The sequence below is a fragment of the Phaethon aethereus genome, assembly GCF_964289735.1.
Source record: "Phaethon aethereus genome assembly, chromosome: Z".
Classification (NCBI taxonomy): Eukaryota; Metazoa; Chordata; class Aves; order Phaethontiformes; family Phaethontidae; genus Phaethon; species Phaethon aethereus.
This window is the reverse complement of record NC_138577.1, coordinates 25,753,236-25,777,885: the sequence shown is the minus strand read 5'-3', so window position 1 is coordinate 25,777,885 and position 24,650 is coordinate 25,753,236. Positions and strand designations below refer to the sequence as shown.

General features: G+C 36.9%; 1 protein-coding gene across 2 annotated transcripts in view; it reads right to left on the bottom strand.

Annotated features, from left to right (window-relative positions):
* Positions 1-14,404: 14,404 nt before the first annotated feature.
* ERBIN (erbb2 interacting protein) overlaps positions 14,405-24,650 on the bottom strand; it is a gene marked incomplete at both ends in the record, with an annotated part of 63,881 nt that continues 53,635 nt past the window's right edge. The window contains 6 exons of one of the 2 annotated variants that reach the window (XM_082012939.1): positions 14,405-14,512; positions 17,264-17,338; positions 17,945-18,037; positions 18,959-19,168; positions 20,914-21,045; positions 21,850-21,993. In XM_082012939.1, the coding sequence (XP_081869065.1) occupies positions 14,405-14,512; positions 17,264-17,338; positions 17,945-18,037; positions 18,959-19,168; positions 20,914-21,045; positions 21,850-21,993 (762 nt within the window). The remainder of the gene's footprint in view (positions 14,513-17,263; positions 17,339-17,944; positions 18,038-18,958; positions 19,169-20,913; positions 21,046-21,849; positions 21,994-24,650) is intronic. The other variant, XM_082012938.1, reaches the window with a different exon arrangement.

Below are 24,650 nucleotides of genomic sequence, written 5' to 3'. Positions count from 1 at the left end.
GCCAGTAGCAAAATACTGTCAATTCAGAAGGAAGTTACAGTAAAACCTATTTTAGAAGATCAGGAAAAAGTATTTTTTCCTTAAAAGAAGTCACCTTTAGAGTACGCAGTGGGTGGTCTGTTACAGGTGGACATCGGTGTGGTACTTGCTGCACTTCCAGGGGCAGGGAATGGAAATCAAATGAGGTAAGATAAAGACAGGAACATTAGAAAGCATTCACTAGTCTTCTTTAGCTCAAGCCTTAAAGACTTCCAAAAGGATGTTATCCACAGAGCATATCTATCTGATATAAAATCAAATAGTTCTAAGTTTTATGCAATTTATAAAAAGTAAAATTTAACTTCAGATTCAACAACTTCTGGGTCATGGTAAAACTTGCCTCTGGAAATCCCAAGCCCCTGAGACCAGTGAGAAAGTCTGGAGAAAGGAAGACATACCCTTGGCAGAGAGACTCAGGTTAAATGAATTGTATGCACACAAGTCCATGGGACCTGATGGGATGTTCCTGTGACTGTTGAAGAATCTAGCCAATGTCACTGTGAGACTACAATTAATTATCTTTAAAAGGTTGTAGTGTTTGGGGGAAGTGAATGTCACGGCTAGATTCCAGATGGAGCATCTGGAAAACTACAGGTCTCGCCTCGATCCCTGGGAAAGTGACAGAGCAAATCCTCCTGGAAGCCATTTTCAGACATGCTAAGGACAAGAAGATGATTTGGAGTTGTGAGCATGGATTTATGAAGAGAAAGTTGTGCCTGGCCACCTGATAGCCTTGTACAGTGAAATGACTGGGTCCATGAACAAGAGGAGAGCAGCGAATAGTGTTCTTTTAGCAAGGCTTTTGTGGCCGTGTCCCCTAACATCGTCATAGACAAACTGATGAAGTACAGATGAGATGAGTGGGCCATCACGTGCATTGGAAGCTGGCTGAACTGCCCTGCTTAAAGGGTTGGGATCAGTAGGACAAAGTGCATCTGGCAATGAGCCAATAGTAATGTACCCCAGGATCAATATTGGGTCCAATACAGTTATACCGTCATTGTATCTTCATTAATGACCTGGACAGTGGGACATAGTGCAATCTCAGCTGGTTTGCAGATGATACAGAATTCAGAGGAGCAGCTGAAACATTGGGGTGTACATACTACCACTCAGAGGGACCTCGAAAGACTGGAGAAATGGGCAGACAGGCATCTCATGTTGTTGAGCATGGAAATGCAGTCCTGGGCAGGAATAATCTCATGCACCAGTACATGCTGGAGGCCAACTGTCTGGAAAGCCAGCTGGCAGAAAAGGACCTGGCAATCCTGTTTAACAAGTTTAACATGAGCAAGCAATGCGCCCTTGTTGCAAAGAAGGCCAACAGCCCCCTGGGCTGCATTTGCAAAAGCATCACCCGCAGGTTGAGGAAGGTGATCCTTGCCCTCTACTCAGCACTGGTGAGGTGACATCTGGAATGCTGTGTCCAGTGCTGGGCTCCCCAGCACAGGAGACTTCTTATAAGTGTGAGTAAGTACCAGGTGGGAGAGTGTAAACAAGACAGCCAGACTCTCCTCGGTGGTGTCCAGTGACGGGACAAGAGGCAATGGGCACAAATTGAAATACAGGAAATTTCATTTAATCGTAAGAAAAAAAACCTTTTGCTTTCTTTGAGGGCAGTTGACTGCTGGGATTGGTTGCCCAAAGAAGTTGTGGAGTCTTTATTCCTGGAGACACTCAAAACCTGGCCTGAGTAACCTACTCTAGTTGGCCTTGTTTTGAGCAGGGTGGAGTTGGACAGCATGATCTCTAGAGAGCCCTTCAAGCCTCAGAAACTCTGTGATTCTGTGACAATTACAGGTGCTTTCCTGAACTGAGTTCACTTTTCCATCATTCTTAATTGATAAGAAGCTTAAAAGAATACTTTTTGTTAAGTTTCTATAATAATGGAGATATTCTTTAGTAATCTCAGGAGGTCTTTGAATGTCCATTTAAAGTGTTATATTACTGCTACTTTGCTCAGAATGTCTGTAGTCAATGCAGGTTTGCTAATTACGGTTGGTGGAATGGTTCATTCTTTGATTATTTTTTACATATATTGCAAGATCTTTGAACTACTTCACTGATGTTTTCCATAATCATGTATCTATCTTCTTCAAGAAGAGAATCTAACAGACTTTAATTCTTACTGTCATTGCCAAAACCGTTGGTTAGAGAGAACCAGCAATGCTTTGCTCAATTACAACTGCATTGAACAGGATTTGATGGAATCTGGTCAACAAGTGAGACTAGCATTACTAACTAATTCAAACAGGACAGCAAGCATGAACAATTTCTTTGTTTTTCTATTCTATAATAGAAGGGAACAATGCTTGTCTTCTACCAAGATGCAATTAACAACAAACAGTATTTCTGCAAGGAAAGCCTAACTGCCAGTTTCCCAGTTAATGTTGTAGCAAACAATGTTTGGAATTGCTCAGTAGGTCATATAAAGTAATAGTTTGTATTGGCCAAGCAGCACGTAGAATAACAAGCATATCATTGCCAACCTACGTACGACTGTAAGATAGTGTACAAAAAGCTGTGTCTGAGAAACCTTTTGTGGGTACATGAGAAGCTCAATGAATTTGCATCACTGCCAGTAAAACCAGCTAATCTCAGAGGTCTATACCTGTCAGAGTATTGGCCTGTATGTCAAACTGCTTTTCCCACTTGTCATAATATTTTTCTCAATCACCAGTTATTCTTTGCGTGGTGTTGTAGCACCTGTTACTCACTTGACTTACTGTGACACTCTAAGTAACATTAAACGAAGAGAAAAGACCGATAGGTCTGTTGTTCAGGGAAGAACCACCGATGTGACGGTAGGATGGTGTATGACTGCTACGCCTTTCTGTGGGCATTTCTCAGCTGAGTTTGGTTGTCAAATGACTAGATGTTTCCGTGTAGGCTATTTACATATCAACTCACATTTGCAGGATGCTAAACAACACACTCTGTTCTGTTTTTTTAGTCAGGTTTTCGTTATTCTGCAATTAGGCACTGAACTCCAGAAAAAAACTCGTAACAGTTTTTAGGGGAAAAAAAAAGGTCCAAACATTAAAATAACCATTGTATAATGCAGTCTGAATTTGGGGTACTTTTGGCATCTTATTGAGACTTTGAGGAAAGTTGTGAGTGAATGGTACAAATGTTTAAAATACTGCCATTATTTAAGCATAGCTAGCACCTTTGGTTCTCATTAAAGCATTCAAGTTGCGTAGAGTATACTACTTTTTATCTATTTGAGATGATGAATTTAAATGTTTAACTTAATCTTTCAGTCTATAAGAGTGATTAAAATAAACATGTATCAATCTGGTGAAGAGATCCAAATAAAAATAAAGCATTTTTTCTTCTGAGTGTTCTTTCATAAGCAGTACTAGAATGCCACTAAAAGCTGGTATATTTGTATAGCTTTTGCTACATAAGTTTGTTTCCATACACAATAACTTTACAATATTTGCCTTATTTTATAACCAAAATTACAACGTTTTGCATAGATGGGCGAGGCAGAACACAGGAAACAAATGTGTCTTTTACAACATGAATATTCCTTTTCTTGTGAATTAATCAAGAAGCATAATCTTCAAATGACATTCTCCTACTACTCACAGTAGACTGCCTGTTCAGATTGACTGCTGATAATACTCTTATTTTCTCAGTTTTTGCGCAGGCATGCGCTCCAGGTCAGGATATTTTTCTGCCTCTCATAATCAGTTGGGAATTTTACTCAGTGTATAAATTCATGCAGAAATGAATGCTAAGTTCTGCACGTGGCCAAAAACCTCTCTTCTGATAGTATGAGCTGTTTCTCATCAGAGTAGGCATGAAATGATCTGAAAACAACAGTGTATGTTTTGCCTACATCTACAGTTATTTAGTACATTTTCTTTTGGAATAAAACTGCATGTGGAAGTAGGATTTTTTAAATTTTTAATGCAAGTCAGATTCACACCTCAGTCTAACTTGAACTAACTCAAACACAGACAAATTGGAAAATGTTAACTTTGTAGCATTTCACAGACAGTACACTTAATTCTAAACCATGACAAATTCCCAGTTCTTCTCAAATGCTAGAAATTGCTTCAACCCCCTTTCCATTATTATACCACTCAGTTTTATCAAGTAGCTAGCCACTCTCTTGTTTGTACATGCCTTAGTAATTTTTTGTGTTTTTTTAAGACAACTGTTCTGTGGTAGAGGAAAACATCTTACAGAAAACAAACTCTCAATTCTGTGAACTAATCCCTAATCCACTACACCTGTAATCTCAAAAATTAAATGTAATGCATTTAGCAAGACCTATTTTTCACAAGGTATGAGACCAATTTTATATCCCTACCCAGAAAAGTTATAAAAATATTTTTCTAGCATGAAATTTCTCTAGTAGAAGTTGTTTTTCCCAGGTGAAACTTGATCTAGAAATCTTAAAATCCTACCTATATTGAGATTAGTAGATGAACTCTACATATAAGTAGCTGAAACCCCTCAAAACTTCCTGCCTCTGGATGGCAGTCCTCTATATAAACTGTCATTGGCAAACTGAAACAGCTGTGAGATTTCTGTGTCTGCTTTTTACAGCAAGAAGTTATGATTGTTGTATTTAGCATAGCCGTATCAATTATGAGAGTCCTATTAGCAGCTATATAAGGGTGTTTTATAATGAAGTTCCCCTTCTCCCCATAAAATTGCTTAAATCAAAGATGGAGTAGCTTTTTCTCACCTTTCAATTCTTTTTGAACTTACTCTGAAATAAGATGAGGGACTTAGCTGACAACCAGTAGTATCTAGATAGTATTTTTATCTCTGAATCTCCAAGCATATATTAACAAAGGAAGATTATTGCCACCATTTACAGACTGGGAAAATGTACCAAAGCGGGTAAGAGAGAGATCTGAGAACAATTTCTGCATCCAATTATCATTTCAGGGCAGCATTTCTTCAGTTACTTGTGAAATCTAGTATCTGTTTTCCAGACAACACTACCTGGATTACAGAAGCATATCTTCTTCAAAAGTGGTTTTTAGTAGACTCTCTTTTAAGCTGTATAAAATTCTACATATCAATTTAGTAAGTTTATATTACACTAAAAGTTTTATGATATACTTTTGAAATCAGTATGTGTGAATATGTTTGTGTAGGAGAAGAAAAAGAAAATGTTAAAATTTAGCTGCTTTTTTTAAAAATGTAATTGACCTGGGAAATCTGCTACTTGCTATTTTTCTGGCAGGACATGCTATTGGAACTATTCATGAAGGTCCCTGCTATTTCTGGAGAAAAAAAGAATCTTTTTCCTTTGCTGTGAGGTTCATCCTGTTGTGAGTCACAGCATGTAACTCTACATAAATGGAAGATGTTTTTAAATCTCAAAAATACCTACCCAAACCAGATAGTTCAAAGGTGTTGGATAGAAAATTCTGGAATTCACTGGGAAGAACTTCATCTGCCTACCAGCCAGAGTTTGTAGGAGCAGGGCAAGAAGTTCAAATACATTTAGGACATGAAACTTTCATTCCTCTAAAGCCAAATAAATTCACATATAGTGGAGAAACTGCAGAATTGGGCCTTTCTATTTTAGTGCCTGACTCTGGGGCACAAACAGAGTTCCAGTCTACCCGTTAGATATGAAACTTTCTTTTTTTGTGCAATACATGAATTACCGTCATCAGATGTATTGGTTCGATAAACTGGAGTTCATAAAGTATCATCTCCAGCTGGATAATATTGCTTGGAACTGAAAAAATTACAACAGTAGTTAGTCTTTGGTTTGGGGATATTGTTTTGAAGGACAATAATCCAGGTATTGTCACAGCTAAAGTGGCTGCTTTAATTTGCTCTCGCATGCTGAATTTCAAAGAATACTTCTTTTGCCTTAAATTAGAAAAATAATACCAGTTTTGCTCATATCAGTCAACGAAATTCTTCTTATCTGAGACACAGAAAAAAACATGAATAATGGTAACTTGCACACTTTAAGTCTCTAATTTTTTTAAAGTTTCTAATCTGTACTAGATAATATAATCTAATATTTCTAACCTAGAAATATTAGATTATTTCTAATCTAATAATATATAATCTAGAATTATAGATAATTCTAATCTGTCTATAGACAGATTGTTCTAATAGATCTATAATAAAATAGTATATTAATATAATAATTCTATGTTATTATAATTTATACTAATATTAATAGTATGTATTAATAATAATTAAATAATTTCTTAATTATTTCTAATCAAGAAATAATTAAGTTTCTAATCCTCATCTACTGCATGACAAGATGAGGAGGTCTGGGCACAGTCACCCTGTACCAGCAGTTCTAGTTCCCAGCCTCCTTCATGGCATCAGAATATAGGCTTCCACTGACAGTAGAAGGAATAGAACCTTTGTAATTGTGAAGTTTGAAAACGTACCAGAGTATAACTTGGTGCAAATAAACAGTAACATTTTCTTTATAACTTTTGTTTGAAAGTGTTATAAAATAGACATTTTTGCAAAACAGATCAAGTTCAGTAAGTACTAATGCTGAAAATTCTTTTGGTATCTTAAGATGTCTTAAAACATAAGCACATCATGATTAATGCTATAATAGAATAATTATAGTTTACAGTTAAAAAACATCACGCATCACTTACTGCAGTCCCATTATTCAAATCACCAAGTGCATTTTCATAGCTTTTTTAATTAAAGTGCAGCAGAAAAAAGTTGTTTGGAGATTTTACCTGTTTGGAAGCTTTTCAGCATGATTTCTAACCCTTGCATGCTTTGGCTCCAACCTTGTCAGTCACTTCTTATTACACTTAGTAAATGGACAATTTTACATTCTTATTTCATTTTTCCCAGGACTTAGTATTATGTCAGCTAGCCAGATGTTAAAATCTGTTTCAATATTTATTACTAAACCTCAGTTTGTCAACAGAGGAACCATGGCTTTCAACTGAAGTACTTCTGGCAGAAACATTCTCAGCAAAAATACCTTCTTCATATTCAAAACCAGTTGTTGATTATTCTATTGTGAGTGGAAGTTGTTGCAGACAAAAATCAATCAAATATGCTAAAATGTTATGATGTTAGGAGCCTTGGCACAATACTTTCAAATCATGTATTTCGCCAGTGCATAGTTACAATTCCGGAGAAATCTTTTCCTCCTTTTTGTTGGTTTGTGGGGATTTTTCCTCCAAACTTTCCATCACAAATCATCAACATTAGCAATTGAGTGAGAATTTCTGTGTAGAGCGTCTGGTTCATCAGCTACCCGTTTCTTTATTAAGACAGAGTCCTTGACAAGTTTGTCCAAATCAGTATTTTCACGTGTCTGGCAACCAAGAGATGAATATTTTGTCACAGTTTTTTCATTAATTTGGACAATACCGAAACATAAACAGTTCAGCAATTTGCAATGTCCAACCATGCCTGATGGCAAATTCAATTCCTGATCCTCAAAAGTTCAGGCCATGCAGAAAAGCTACGTTATTTCGGCCATATGACGTTCCATGGGGAGCTGTTCTCAGCCCCCTGGGGATCCGTGCCAGCCCCGACACATGATGCTCGTTCTCCTGCACCTTCTTGTTCAGTCTCTGAAAATTTTAATCAGGTATTCATACAAATGTGAGCGGCTGGAACTGTCCTCACTCAGCCATTACAAGCTGCATGTTAACTGAATCTTTCACAGCTTAGTAACATTCATCCATAGCTACTTAGTAGGTTTTTCCCTCAGGTGGGATACTTGCAACCTACTTTTGAAATGCACAAAATCCTGTGCAGAGACCTGACCCACTGGCTAGAGAAACGTACTTCTTGCTGGGGCCCAGATCCAGGATGCAGTGAGAGACTGCCCAAGCTTGTCTGACGCTCTGACTATGGCCACCTGCCGTTCTCTCATGCAGGGATCAGCGATAGCTCCAGGGGCAACCAGGAGAGGATCTATCACCCCCAGTCTTGGGGGGAATAGGGTTGTGCGGTCCCAGGTGCTCTTCTTCTCAGTCCTGCTCGTGAGGCGGGGGGGCATGAGGAGAAAGGGACTAATACTGAGGTGCTGAGCTGGGGTCAGCAACATAGTTTTGCTTTCTATTACCATCCAACTGTCTTTGAGGATGAACATCTGCTTGGAGAGATGGGATCGACCTCACTGAGGGGTGGTGGGAATGTAGTAACTCTTTAAGATTCACATAGTTAAGTAATCATATCATCTCTAGACATCACTTTCCAAAATGTGTCTAAAAATTAAAAGTATTTTCACTATTGAAACATACATTTGTACAGAAACTGTTGTGTGCACCTCCCCTGGGTAATCTGAAAGCCCTGGCTACTGAATGAATAGCATGGATAGCTGTAGAAAGCTTAATTTCTTAAACAAAAATAAAGACAGCAATATGATGTGAAATATGTGAAACTGATTTTTATCTGTTTCCAGTGGCTTTTTTTCTTAGCTCATCATTTTAAAAGCTTCCTGTCCCTGCCAACAGTCATCAGTAGTTTTCTTTAGTCTTCATAATTGTAAGAAGAATCAGATGAAGTCGTGTCACAGGAAATTAAATAGCGTATTTTATTGCTTACTTGTTGAGGATTAATTAGAACATGGGTTCCCAAGCCTAGAACCAACTGCCTCGTAGATAAATGATGCTTCTATCAACTGGTTGCAGTAATAGTTCTGTCCACTGGAGATCATTTTGCTTAAGGAAACAGTAACATTTAGCAACTGTCAGTTCAAGTATAAAAATTATAAAATTGTAAAGAATCTTCACTGTTTGAATCTTCACTGAATCTTCACATATGGGCTAAGCAAGAACTACCTAAATGACCTCTGCTGTGGTAAGTATGCATCGATGCTTTAGTGGAACAGCACATTAGGTTCATTCATTCCTGACAAATGTAAACATACTCTTAAAATTTCTCAGATGGAGTAAGAATATACAAGATGTCACTTAAGGTACAATTCTGTGGAGTGAGTGAAGACAAACTCAGTTTTTCCAAAATCACCTGCTGTGGCATGAGGTAAGGTTTTCTTTTTGGATGTTTACTTTCAAATCCAAGTTGTAAGACAGAACTTGACCTTCATTTGGCACTAGTCAATCATCCAAAGTAAGAGTTGGGTTTTTGTCTTACGTTGAAGGCAGTTTAGCAACTAACATTCATCCTCTTGGGAAGAGTGAAAAAACACCAAAAAGCCCTTGAAAAACCCACAAATAGAGCACTTGCATGATCTGAGATTCTCCCATGGTGCAGAGGCACTGGGGGCCAGTATTATTTGATACAGTCCTGTAGTTCTGTCACAGGTAGAGCAATTCTTGCAGAGAAAGTATTCAAGAAACTCTAGGTCCGAATTTAACTTAAAGAGCAGTAAAGGAACAACGTCAGAAGTTATTAACTTTGAGCTATCTAAATTAGATCAGTTATTGCAATCATGATTTGTCTGTGTTTTTTCTTTTTACAGGATAGATTCTTAGACTCACAGTTTTCCAAAGAAAGAACCAAAACCTGTACTAATGATAGGCTTTTTTTTAGATGCATTATCAGGCATTCATGAGGAAGCCTCTGACCCAAAACAACAATTTTCTAAAATACTTCTAGTTTCCTTAATAAGGGGAAAGTTTTATTTCAGAAAATATACTTGTTCTGGTTGGAACAAATGTTCCAACATTTGTTTTCAGAGGGCAGATGCAGATTTGTCTTTTTAAATGAAAACTATACAGAGTGCTCTGTAAGCACTTTCTATGCAAGACCATTCAGAACAAGTGATCTACTCTGAGGCACTCAAAAACTTTTAAAATTTACTTATTCAGATGGGCCTCCGTGAAAGATGATTCTTGATGACAGAAGAGCAGAAATTACTTGATACTGTAACTTGAAAAAAGTTTCCTAAAATCAGCTATATCCAACTGAGTAGCAAAAATTAAATACAGGAAGATCTTGATAAAGATGTTTCTTCTGTTTGATCTTTTTGTTTTTGTTTTCTAATACATGTCATAGGAAAAACTTACTGAAATTGTGTCCTTGTTCATGAAAAAATATGGCTCCAATTACATACTGTGAGCAATCATAGAATCACATGAAACTGGCCAAGATGGATTCAGACACCTTAGCAAATAATCAATTTCTAGCCAAATTTTATACACTTCAGCCAAAAATTCATCAATGCTGCAAGCCCATAGGTAGCACATTGCCTAAGCAAGGCATTGAACTGATCATCATTAGGTCTGAGGTTTTTTTCAGTTGACCAGTGTATGATCTTAAATAGAAGTTTTCACTTCTCTTACTTTGGCTACTTCAGTTTTTCATGTAACAACAACTCTTTTAGATAAGGGCAATCTTGTAAATGCAGTTACAGCGTTCGGTGTAGTGGAACCCCAGTTACAAGGTAGTCTCATAGATGCTGCAACAGAATCTTCTGGACACATTCCAAAATTTAATTTAATCCAAGGCAACAGAAATAAACACACCAAAAATACATTTTCTCTCCGAAAAAGTGCCTCCAGTCAGAAAAGTGCAAGTTGGACCCAGCATTCTCAGGTGCTTGATGAAAAAAGTAAACATAAGCTATGAAATAAAGCAGGAGACAACAGGCTCAGTTGCACAGAAATGAGGCTTACCTAGCAAATAATACCTGTGAAATGGGAAAGAAGAAATTTGAGGTCCAATGCATAGAGAGTTCACAAGGGGGAAAAAATTCCCCAAGTCCAAGAAGGAAGCAGATACAGAAAACCTTAAATATGGAGGGGCCTAGTACTCCAGAGTCATCAGAGCTGTAACCTGGTATAGTCAGAATCAGTTTTCAGTGTAGAGGAAGTCAAGTAATAAGTGATACTGACTTGCCACATCCACATATACATGGAAAAAAGACTAAACGGTTCATCTTACTACATTGTCAGGTGGTTTCCAAGAAAACTGTGTAAACCTGCATTTAGCTCTCCTGTGAAATTCCATGTCTAGCTCTTCACTTTCTTTACCACATAACCCTTGCACGTCTCATCAGAGCACTCTCAAGTCCGTGATACTTGACTTAGTCACCCCTCTCTGCTATGGAAACTACTTAGTTTGCATCTGATGAAGACCACTCAACTCTTTAGGAGAGAAACCACTAGCTGATTTCATTGCAAGACCAGGCTGTTCACAAAAGTATTTCTTCATTGTGAATAGCCCAGTGTTGCAATAAAATCGCCTCGAGCAGACCCCGGGGCACTAAGATGCAGAGCCAGGAACACAAATAAAACTTTACTAATGTGTACTGCTAAGAGTACTAAAGTCTGCAGAAACTACAGAAGAATAAAATGGTGTTATGGAGAAAGTAAGGCAATTACACACACCTTTAAAGAGCATTAGTTTATTATCTATTCTCCATGTGTAACCTCAGAAACAGTCTAATTATATACAAAATTTGGAATGTTGAATAAATGCTGATCAATAAAAACACTTTGTAGCTGTTGACAAGGGAGTATTTCTAAACAAAACCAGAATAATCATACAGGTTTGAGTCTGTGTGTTGTTTATTGCTATGTTTGTGTTCATAGAATGCTTTCAAGTATATACACTTCTTTAACTCCAGTCCAAAAAAGACACTAAAAATATTTACATAATAAATATGTGGGAGACTTCCATCTTTTCGTTACATCAGTTGAACTGATTCTTTAATGAACTATTACGAATAGAAAGAATTAGCAGAGTTTGCATCAACTCACTGCCATGCTGAGTAACTTAGGCTGCTGATGGATTTTATTCTATTCAAAATACAGTTTATGATGCGTTCAAAATGAAAAGTGCCAATATTGTTTCTCCTTCTGAATCCTGGCTGGACTAGTCCAGGAGACATCCTTCTCCCACCCTCTGCAAAATCATCTAGTTTGACATGTGTTTACCTTTACACACAGACACTGAAGGAACAAACACATTTCAATCCACTGAAAACTCCAACATTTACTGAGTAAAATCAGCATAATCCATGTTTTATTAGATAGTTAATTTGCTTATGTACTGAAAACAAGCTTTGGCCAAGTATTTCCACAAGAAGTACTAAACTTTTTCCTGTAAATCTCTACTTCTATAGTTCTACCACAGCCCAAACAGGTTTTGGTAGAATTTTCCTGTGATACAAAAATCTGAAAATTAAATGACACAACAACGTATAATTCCTCCGTGATATAATTTAAATGTACTGAAAAATGTATACAAAATCAGTCCAAGATCAGTAAAGAATCAGTTCTGCTTTTTGGACTTTTCCCTTCCCAAAGATACAAGTTATGTAGAAGACCAAGGTAATTTAGAACTTGTCTGTATGCATTCCCTTTAAAAGGCAGTGTGAAAAAAACAACATGATTAAAAGTAATGAACATGTATGTGAACATTTTGCACTTTCAATAAAAAATAGAAACTAAACAACAAAAAACATCTTAGAAGGGAAACACTGAAGACTGTCATTATATAGCTATGTTTCTCATTCTTTTCTTTGAAGATTAACAGCACACAGAAAATAACTGAATTTTATCAAAATACAGCACATTTCTGCTAATATATCAAAAAAATCATTTCCTATGTAAATATTACAGAAAATCAACTAAAATGAATTAAAATATACAAAGAGTTCTTAAAGGGTTTCAATTAAAATTATTAGAACTATACACAGTACAATAAGCAATAAACATCTTCAAAAGAAGTGCAATAATATTGGAGTTCACTTATTTAAAAAGTACTGCCTGTTTATTACCACTAGCTACATATAATTCCTCTCTTCCAGCTCATTGTTGCAAAACTAAAGGAGGCTGGTGTTTTTGCTAGCTTTATTAGAAGTATTTACTCTTGTACACATGGGTTGAAAAAAGCAACTTAGACCTGTCTCAAACTACCAACTTATATGTAACTAAAAATGAACTGCAATAACTGAATATTGCTCCAATGACAGGCTAATCATTAGCCCTGATTAAAAACAGTTATTGGTCTTCTATGGCACTTTTCCCTGGTCCATAACAACCGTGTATTAATTATCACTGCAGATTTTGCAGTCTTTATTCAATTACAAAGAGAAAAATAAAGTTAATGTTTCTGGTAAACAAAATTAATAGAAGCATAATCAAGTATTTTATACAGTTTACAAGGAACAAAGGCAGCCTGTGGTAAATCACTATTACATTAATATAGTTAGAAACCCTTTAATGACTCTGAAGTGTCTAGTTCACATTTAATGTTACCTGTAGGAACAGCCCTTTAAGGAACATCATTACGAACTGGTGGGTTGTACGTACACCCTCCTTTTCCTCTCCTCTCCGTCACACGACCACAATTCTCCATCACTGTTCAAAGTTTCACAAACTTGCTTTGGTTACTAGCTCCATGCGTATGGTTTCCTTTTTTAACAAGGCAATGCAAAGGCCAAACAAAACAGAGATGTCTTTCATAACCCTTCCTGCATCATTTACTTTGTGTGTGTTTAAATATGTATTACAGGCAACAACCTTAAAAACTGGCCATTTCAGTTTCATTTTTAACATCTGGAGCATTACAATGGAGTACTTTTAACAAAGATAAAAGTATCACCATTTGCTCAAAATTGGGGATTTCCATGGCAGAGAAAAACCTCTGGGCACATTTCCACAGTACAGTTGAAAAAATTATGTATGTAAGAAAACCCAACTAAACATGAATCACATGTGGCCAATGAATATTTGATGACTACATTAGGAACAAATCCTGTAGAATATCAAAAATTTGTACTTACTGTCTTCCTAGAAAATTCCATAAGCTTTTATTGCATTTTCTATTGGTAGATGTGCACTCCAGAACTAAACACGTTTTCGTCTTTCCTGATTCCAGATTTAGATAAGCAGATAGTTGTTTCACCTGACCTTTATTCTGTCCAACGAGCACCACCTTCCATCTACCCATTCATCTATACAATGTGCACATAGCAAAGCCAACATCTCATATCTCCTGTCCGTATCTACAGAAGTGGTTTCAGCATAACACATTAATATCTGGTGAATAAAAATAAAGGCAATAAACAGCTACAGGACAGACAGCTCTGCCATCTATCCATTGGCTATGACTGAGGCTTCGCAAAGCCTTGCACAAAGTTTAGTAATGTGTATGAATTATCCAAAAATAAACCTACCATCTGTACAAAAAAAGACAACACAGGTTTGTTCTTGGAGGTGTGATCCTTAGATTGCTATAATGCTTACAAACGAGTTTATTCACTATATGCATTTCCAAAATGATTTCCTGTACGTTCTATACAGTGGTTTTTCCCCCTTCAACCACGAGTTCAGTATTTCCTGTACAAATTTTGATCATAATTCTTTTCAAGTTCCTTTCATGTATAAAAATAGGCAAAATATTCAGTTTCCCCCAAGTCCTTCAATGACTCTTGCTGGCTCTTCCCCCCAGTCCACAGTATTTATGAAGAAACTTCTCGCACAATGATGAGTTCCACTGCGTTCTGAAAAGTCTTCAGCAAAGATACTGCTTGTCCATGATCAATGTTGATGAAGCTGTATCCATTAGCCTAAAAACAAGTATTTAAAATGGAAAGTTACCATCTCATATGCCATGTTAGTGAAACACGTCTCATATTTCATGTTAGCTTATTTAAACTTTAAGGCTTAAAATAACCAAATTCTGTATGAATGCAAACAATAAAACACTGCTGATTTGCCGATTACATTGTTGATATGAGTTGAACATATACCTGTGTACTACAAGAATTTATACTGCTGTGTTAGCCTTGGAAGAATTTTGCCCCAAAGGTATTGCAAATAACCAAAAGAGGAAAAACTTAACTTTAAACCATTAACATCAGACATCTAATTCATCAGTCTTAATACAGCCACACCAAAAAAAGCAAATGCAATACAAATGATACGTCCCAGTTTAAATACCAGAAATGGCATTTGTGATAAATTAAAACTATTGAAACCTTTAACAAAAAACATTAATGGCATTGGAAGCCATTTTAGGCTGTGAGCCCTCCTGAAGTTACCCCCAGCTTGAATTTTCCTGTGACTCTCTTGGCACAGGTTTGGCTTGGCAAACAGAGGCAGGCCTAAGTGGCCTACAAAGGACAGGGAAAACATGGCTACAGTTCAACTTCTCAGCAGGTACCACTGCAAATTCATCCTCAGTCTGGGTGGTAAAATCTTGGAGAGTGACAGATTCATCCAGTTTATTGCTTCCAGCTGTGCATCCCACAGTTCTCCCTGAGCCACTGCCCCTTATGGGGTGACAGAGAGAACTAGTCATGTGTTCTACATCTTAGCTGTGCCAGTTTGGAGTTGCAGTTCCTTATCTCATCACCAAACACTTGCTGTTGCTACGAGCTGAATCCTTTGCTCTAAAAGGCAGTGGTTTTTAAATCTGTCTGGGGTTGCAGAGAAAGATTTACATATAGACTGTTCTGAGAGCAAAAGTGGCAATAACCCTTCCATATCATCTGCACAGAATGTCCTGGCCCTAACCTAACATGCAACAGTATCTTAAGACTTACACGCAATTATCTAGTCACTGGTCATGTACAATATTTTTATTAGATATATGTACTAGACATGCATTCTAATATGCACGCCTAATGCCCATTTTACAGAGAATGTTGCAAAATAAAGCACAGCAAAGTCATTTTGGGAGAGACGATATTCAGTCAAAACCTGCAGGCTAAGCAGCAATAAGACAGAGAGGGACTGTCGTTACATCATCACTGGGATTATCATGGGTATAAAGAACGTGCTGTTACACAAAAAAAATAATCTTAGTTATGAGAAATTGAATAGCCTGTAATAGCAAATTCAACTTCTCCTTCAGCTCTTTTTCAAACTATGAATTCCTTATTAAACAAAAAGCAAAACCCAAGCAGTGCCAACACGACAAAAGGGAACTTCACTATAAAGTCACACAGACAAATTAAATTCCGCAAAGACAGGAATAAACCATTAAAATGAAAGTCACCTTTAAAACATTTTCTACTCTGTGAAATAAGAAATATGGTACTGGTATTTTCAAAGGTTTAACATATATCTTGTTCCTGTATGCTGTGTTGGAGGGTTACCCCCATCCCTTAAAAGTTATCTAGATCAGTAAGAGAAGTAGGACCTTTCTCACCCCAATGGGGAAGAACAAGTACAGAATTATTTACCATGCTCAAAACCAAGCCATCTTTTAGTTAGAAAAACTAAAACAACTCAGTTTAGTATTCTTGTGTGCTTTCTGGCTTCATCTTTCATTTGAAGGATTAGGCTGTGTTTTCAGTTCAGCTTCATTTTAGAAAACTGATCACACAATGTCATGGTTTAATTGAGATATCAATTTTTTTTTTTTTTTTTTTTTTTTTAGTTTTAGTTTTGGTTGTTTTTTTGGTTTTTTGTTTTGCTGTTCTGTTTAGTTTCATTTTTGGTTTGGGGTGGGCTTTTTTGTTTGCTTTTGAGGATTTTTTTTTTTTTTTTTAAACTGAAACGCATCAAAGTCTATCAACATTCTCAAACCAGTAACATGGTGAATAATCAATAATTTTTAACAAGCTCTGCAACTTTAAGGGTGGCTTACAGCACTGTTCAAATATCCTGTTAGTCCATGGCTGTAAGAAAGTAAAGCTTATACAATTCCTTTGTCCATTTCCTTGGCCCCTCCCCAAATAGCTTATGAACTCATGAGACAACTTAAATGTGATACAGAAGAGGTCTGAAAGGTACTGACATCCTACAGAAAAGAACTGCACAGCTGCAGGCCAGAAGCCACGGCTCCTGAAGTACCCTCTGGGGCTCACCTGCAGCACATGGGGCAGCCAGGAGGTACATGCTGCGACCAGCCAGGTACAGCCAGCCAAAAGGCAGCTTCTGCCAGCACTTGTGCACATCCAGGCTGTCAGCTGGGGGAGAGGCAGCACAGACGTGCTGGTGTTCAGACAGCATGTTATTCAGAACATTGCATGTGAATGACCACAAGTTAAATAACTGAATGATAGTAAAGCCTAGTGAAATGCTCACATTCCATCTTGAATGACAAATTAGGCCTATTTTTTTTGTCTTTAGAAGTGTGAAAAATGTTCAGAGTTTGAAAAAATGATCCAACCAATGAATGCTTCAGCCTGTATCACCTATCCTGCTGTTAGGTGGAAGAAAATTAAAAGCAGCATCCCAGAATATAAGGATGCTTCTGGAAAAGATACTGGCAATCCATCTAAAAATTAAAGATTCTGCTCTTAGAAAAAGGTGCAAACTAAAAATGAACTGGTATGTTACTCATGCTAGTTAACAGATGACCACACTACCTGAATTATTTTATCTCCAGGCTGCAACAACTTAGATGCTGGTCCTTCTGGCTGCACTCTGGTTACAAATATACCCTTGAAAAAGAGAGATGGAAAACATTTTTGACAACTTATTTCATGAATAGTAGAGTTGCATGAAACAGATGTAATTCAAAACATTATTTCAATTTGCCATCCTAAGTAGAAGAGAATACAGTATTATTCTAAAGGTCTACTGGCTTTTGTGATTGCCTTCCTTTTCTGATGTTAAATCCAGAACAACTGCCTTTAAAGGACTACTGAAGGGCAAATTCTGACCTGCTTTTGTTTAATTTGGCAGATGTGTATGTCAAGATGAATCATCAACCACCAGAATAAGGCTGTAGGGTAAATCATGTTCTCTTTTAAGAGGCATCCTAATTGTAAACTCCATAATTCACTATCTCAAATCTGTTGACCAATATCTGGAACTGTGCAAGAACCATTCAGCTAAAATAATCCTCTGTGTTGTCATGTGACAACCGTGGTCACCTACCACCTTGATTTTCCATATAATTTGTCCCCAGTTTTCTCCCCTCCAGTCCTGGAGTTTAGTGGTTTGGGGAATGTATATACTTCTTCCCACCCACCCCGCCCTTTGCTAAACACTGGAATCATTATTAATCAGAATTATTTTAAGATGCATTAGTATAAAATACTCACATCATCTTCAGGTCTGAATGGATTCCCTCTACCACCAACTCCTCCTGATATACTAAAGCCAAGTTCTGGATCCTTGTCAATTCTCACTCGAATCTAAGTAGTTACAACCAAAGTTAGATGAACTGTCTGAAAATCTGCATTCAAAGCTACTGTAATGAAATTATTACTAAGGAATTCAGGTGAACAAAAGCTTTAAAAAGAAACCAGAAAAGCATTTATCACAGTTCAAGAGTATGGTATCTCATAATATTAATTCAGAAGAAGATTCTACCACCACAGCACCATGTACCATTGTACATAAATTTTACTCCAATATCACTACTATTATAATCATAGTTCATGTGGGCTTTAAATTCAGAGATATTTAGATACTATGTAAATGAATTTAATGCCTCCAGCAAAAAACATCTTCCTGTGAAAGAACCTGTTCCTCTTATTTCTTTGCTACCTCTAGATGAATTTTACAAGTCAAACCTTGTTCCTACTCTCACTCTATGTAGCCAACACTGTCTCCCCTTTCTCTTGCCAGAATAGTTGAGTAGAATACTTACTTTACACAAGGAGTGGACAGTCTTATTCTAGCACAGAATGAAAATACAGTTCTCAGTATTTTCTCAAAAAATACAAAACACCACAGAGGAAACATTGTTTGTCCAAGAGCAAAAAGAAGGTTGCCACAATGAAAGAGCCACTAAATTGTGTAAGAATTTCTTACCCACATCTGTCTATCACACATGGAACTGATAATTATCAGGCATGAATCAGATGCTCACTTTTTTTTTTTATCCTGGCTTTTGTTTTTACATAAAAAGTAAAAAAAGAGCTCAAAACTAGAAGCAATGTGTAATTTCAGTAGTAGAATTGCACTGAGATAACACTGTCTTCTGCTGGAGATAAATTCCTGTATGATTTCTGTTACCATCTACAGAGAAATGGTAATGAATGAAAACAACCGAACAATTCACTGCCACTGACAGACACATGTCATATTGTCAAGTAAGATTTTATTCTTACCTCTTGCTTTGCCAACTCATGGCTTTGTCTGGGAGAACACTGGGACTGGGTATAGGGAGGTTGGTGGGCAACTTTCAACATCAGATAATCAATTAATTGCTCTCTAGATGGATGTCTTCCTACTGATGACTGAGGAGGGAGATGATGGACTTGGCTGTAGTTTGCCTGAGGTCTTTGAGGCTGGCACATCTGTCCATTTGTCAGAGGTATCTGAATAAAACATGAATACTCTATGACATGCATTTTATAATCAGCAATCCTCTATTCCTTCTTTATTATTTCAAGTATTTACTTCAAGTATTTCTCATACTTGACTGCTTTTAATTCTAGGAACATTACTAAAACTACTCTTCTGGGTCACGTACACTCAATTTTCTTTATAGTCATCAGGTCTGACCTCCTGAGAACAAATCTGAAAACCAAAACTTACTTTGAGTGCTATTCTAGTAGCACTAACAGACTAGACAGTCTTTGTTTTTAGCACTTGTTTCATTGAGTTATCCCAAGCATTATTTTCTTAGCAGTGCAACTGACAGTAGTGACACTTGGTTAATATCATTGCAGTTTGTACTTCTATTGCATAAAATTCAGAGATTTTGTAACGATTTCCAGTAGATCATACACAAAATAAGAATCCCACATGGCTAGCACACAGAAATTATATGCTTTCTGAGCATCTTTTGATGCCCACTTTGCAAGAAAACCTTCTGAGCAAATTCACATACAAGCTTAACATTATAATACCAAAATGGTAATGACATTTCCAATAACAGTTACTCTTTTGTTAACACATCCATCACTGATTTGATAGCTATAATGATGACAAACAGCAGTAAGGTACACAACGGTCAATACAGTGCATTCAATCTAGGAATGATGCTGGAGATGACAATGTTTCTTACTGAAGCCTCAGAGTTACTGTTCAGCTCTGCAGCTCTGTGTTGAGATGGGCAGCCTTTTACCTCCTCGCCTGTGTGCCTTGTGCTCTTACCTAACTTAAGTAGTCACTCATTCATCTGTATGATTCCCACATTCCAAAAATGGTACAGTCTTGAGTTACAGGTTTTTTCTGCCTGCCACTATTATCCAATTAGTTATAGTATATAAGGCTATTAAAATACTGTCTCTCTAAGTATTATAAATAACTGAATTGTGCGAATTTCAACCTTCGCCATGCTTATGTGAATGGACACGTCAAAATTTGTTCTGTTGAGTATTTTATGTCAAAATGATTCTGAAAAATGGTAATGTGTATATATACACATTTTTTACCTGATTTACACATCAGACGTATTCAATTTACAAGATTTTCTACTGCATTTTCTGAAAATCTAAAGTATGACAGGAAAGCTATTTTTTGTTACACTGCCAGAGGTAGAGTTTACATAGGTAACATGTATCAGCAGCTACGCAAATTCCCAACATCCAATGTCTGTAGAAATGCAACTCAAATTACTGAAGTTATAACATCAGTTGCTGCGTCTTAGTAATATACAAGCATCCATTTAGTTTCACTGTAGTAAGTCCTGCCCGTATAGATGGTCCTTAGAGATGAATACAGAATGACTCCTACAATTTCTAGTTTATCATCACAATTTCGTCACAACAGATTTCAAGTTTGTTCTTTAAAAGGTTTAATCAGCTGCAGATTGCTTTCCTGAAATCACCTTCCATGTTTCAATTTCCACTTGCAATTACATCTTTTCCTGCAAATTTCTTCTTCCAAAGCCCCTCCTTAAGAAAAATTAGAACTATCCCCCCTCATACAGCTACCTATTTTGTCTTCCAAAAAGAGGATGCTATTTCATTTACACCACCTTTGATACCTGGGTATTACATCCTAAAGAAGTCCCAGTTCCAACGCATACCCCAGCATATGTTTCTATTTCTATTTCTAAAAAAATACAACCTTACAAATAAATGTATCCTATCCATGGTGTCATGTAGATAATTACCTGCACAGATATTTTCTTCATGCTGTCTGGAGGAACATCTTTGAGACTAAGTGTGGCAGATGAGTAATTCTGCTGTCCTGAAATGAATACTTCATCCTGGCACTGGTCTCCCAGAGTAGAAGCCTGGGGATGCTTTAAATAGAATGGAGCAGAATGAAAATTCTCATAAGAAGCCCAGAATAAAACATTTTAAGGGCTTTATCATTATTTATCTTCTTGATTAATTAGTACATTGTTTATGTAGAAAATCTTACTAGCCAAGACACCACACCCATAAAATGTTGATGGATTAAAAAACTAGCGACTGCAGAGGTGTCTTTGATCACCAATGAACTGATTAAGAAAAGTCAAAAAATGCTAAGGACTGCCTATCCAAGGATTCATATGGTTAAAAGAAGTCTTCTGTTGACTTCATCCTGCTCACTATGGATATCATAACATCACTCAGGATGCTCAGACTTAAAGCATCGTTTCCTCACATCCTCTTACAAACTAAAATACTAATGTTCTTTAATGCCTAAAGTATCTTACAGTGCAGTTTACATCATCAGAATTTGTTTGGGGACAGAAAAAGCACAGTAAGATTTTGTTCAACCCTTTATCAACCTAGGTTAAATTCAAAATGGTAATCTTTTGTTCCCGTATGTACAACAAAACCAGACAGGTTTACATACATTCAACCATCTATAAAAGCCAATTAGAAAACTCAACTTCATGATATTAAATTGAAAAGCCTTGCAATAGTTTAAGGCATATGAAGAGAAGGCAAAGTATTTCATTTAATGCCTACAAAAAAAATTCCAGGACATAAATTACATTATTTTTGTTGAAAGCTTTGCCCATATGCAAAAGGATAACTCTATCAATTTAAGAACACCTCTCACAGTTTATTCTTTCCCCCTCTAGATATTGCAATAGCCTCCTGTAGGTACTCACTCGAACAATGTGCACACCAGAACCTCTTCCGTCTGCAACGCTCAAGGCAACACTACCCTGGCTGCCATGCAGATCCCTAGAGCTGCCATAGTGAAAGCTGCTAACTGCAGCATAATTGGAATTAAAGGACCGAGACAGCATGCTCTGAATAAAGAGGGGACAGATTTAACACAGATATTAGTGCAGCATGCATAAACCACAAGACATGTTATACGTAGACTAATACAAACATATTCCATTGTCATGCAAGATAAAAAGCATGCAAGAACAGTACCACTGTGATGTATAAAACACAACTCAGTGACCCCTATTTACCTTTATTTACTGTAAATCAGCATGCAATCAGCAGTTAACATGCAGAATTACAGGTAAATAAAGTCATTCAAATGTTCATGTGTCAGAAAAACAAAAAAGGTGCACAGCTTATCAAAATTTCTAGGTTTTCATTAAATCTGCAACATATCAAGTATGTTGTAGGAAGAGAAGCTGGCAGCCAAGATAAACACCTGTGTAAAACCATCTAATTACCAGTTATTATTTTGTCTCATTTCTCTCCCTTATTACTGGTACATTACAAATAAAATTTTATACATAGACAAATTTGACTGTTTGACTGGGTTTTCTTGCTGTTTCAATGCTGTCAACATCTGCAATAACACTTCATTCAAGAACGTGAATGAGCCTCATTTAAAGACAAAGAGACTCAAAAGAAACCTTGGAGTCCACCCATGTGCCACTGCAGGCAATCAAACAGGTAACATAAGTTCAAGGACAGAAGTGATGGTGGTTTGGTTTTAAGCTTCCATTACCTTGCAAACCTCACCTCTGCAATATTGGCAACAGAAAGCAAGCAGTAGACATTGCTGTCTTGCCACCATGGACTTTTGTGGTTGTAAGAACAAAACAAAAGAAAAAGACTGCCCAAGAGAAAAGGAAAATCCTCCACATGCCACCTGACCAATGAAACAAACCTATCTTGAAAAAGTAACAAAGACCCATGAAAAAGTATGATCATAGTAAAAGATATACCACAAAGCATCAAAACCCAGCAAATACAAAGGTTTCTGTTTTTTATAAAGTTCCTAATTTTTCCAAGTTAAAAAAAAAAGAAAAAAGTTCTAAATACCTGTCATTTGTAACTCTTACATGAATAAATACATTTTTGCATTTTGTCTGTTAACTGCATATACTAATCTGATTTTGAAAATAGACACTAGTCCTCAGGCAGACATTTGCTCTTTCATACTGGCTTTATCTTGTGAAACTAAAACTAGTTTAATAATCAAAATCATATGCCTCTGCATATTCATATTCCCCAGATGCTCTGGTAGCACAGTCATTGGAAACTCCCTTGGAAAACAGTATTTACTGACAATACGTGGCTTTTCTTGGCCAAGACTCATGGATAACCTCTCATCCAATGGCACAGTGAGCTTTCTTCATGCTCCTCTACTACACCTACCCTGTTCTCTAGTCGATGGATTTTTCAAGCTCTGAGACAAGTCTCTAGAGGCTTTCCCCCTCTTGGGAGAGGAAGACTGTAGTCGGCATTCAAGTGTCTCTTTATTAAACGTTCAATCTGAGCTTACTGCTCCTCTAAGTTTCAGGCCAAACACACATTTGAAACTGCCAAAGCCAGTTTTCCTTAGCTCCTTAGTGCCTCAAAGCATCTTCTTACAACTCTTCTCAAAATAGTCTCTATAATTAGCCAGGTGGCCTTTTCCTCCCACTTGTACAGGCAACTCTCTGAAGTCTCATTACAGGAAGCTCCCTCTCAGAGGCTACTATATCTATCCATCTTCTGTAAGTGGCAAAAAGACAGATAAAAATAGAAGCAATGCATGGTGAGAGGAGAAAGTTATCTTCTGAAAGTGTCTCTAGCAGACCATTTTACTCTAAAGGTCCCTAGATCCACTAGCTTCACTCTTCTCTTAGAAGGACCCAAACAGATGGTCAAGAAATAGTGACAATCTAAATACAGATTTGTATTTACAATCTAAAATAGATCTGCAATAGGAGGTAGAACGTTCCTAAAATCTGCAGAAGCACAAACATGTCCATCAAGAATTAAGATTTCAGTTAACTCAGTCTAGTAAGCTTCAAGGTCATTACAGAGCCTGAGAATAGTTTTATTCAAGGGTTTATAAAATCTCCTTTCTTGATAGAGACTTTTTCCAAAGTACAGAAAATGATTGTGCAATTAATGTAGGAAAGGCACAAGAAGTACTGCAAACTCGATTTTTCTTCTTCTCTACATCAGGCACAGCATCTCAACATTTAATTAGAAGGAACCCACAAGTACAAACTGTACAGAACAAATACCATTTAAGATTACATGGAGTTGTAAGAAATTTTTAGTTTAACACAAGAAGAGATTCCTACTGACAAATCTAGGAAGTATTTTTCCTCCACCCATTTTTAGCTGGGAAGAGAGAAACTGAGGCATTTGGAGTATGAATAGTATTCCTCTCAATTTTGCTTCTCAGTATGAGCATGATGAAGGTTGTACATTTCCTAGTGAGATTCCTCAAGACTGCTGCACCAGAGAAGACACTTTCAGAAATGTGAATATGCAGATGCCATTAAAATCCCTGATTTTTATTCCAATTTATTAAAACTTAAATATGGAATAAATGTATGTTCTAAACTTCATATTAAATATGAATGTTAACTCCAGGTATCGACTTCATTATCCACCTGATTTGCTACAGTGTCTTAGGGTATAATGGCCTGCAAAATGGTAATTCAAATACTCAAAGCATGAGAATCTTCTTTCAGTTACTCTAATATGTGCTAACCAA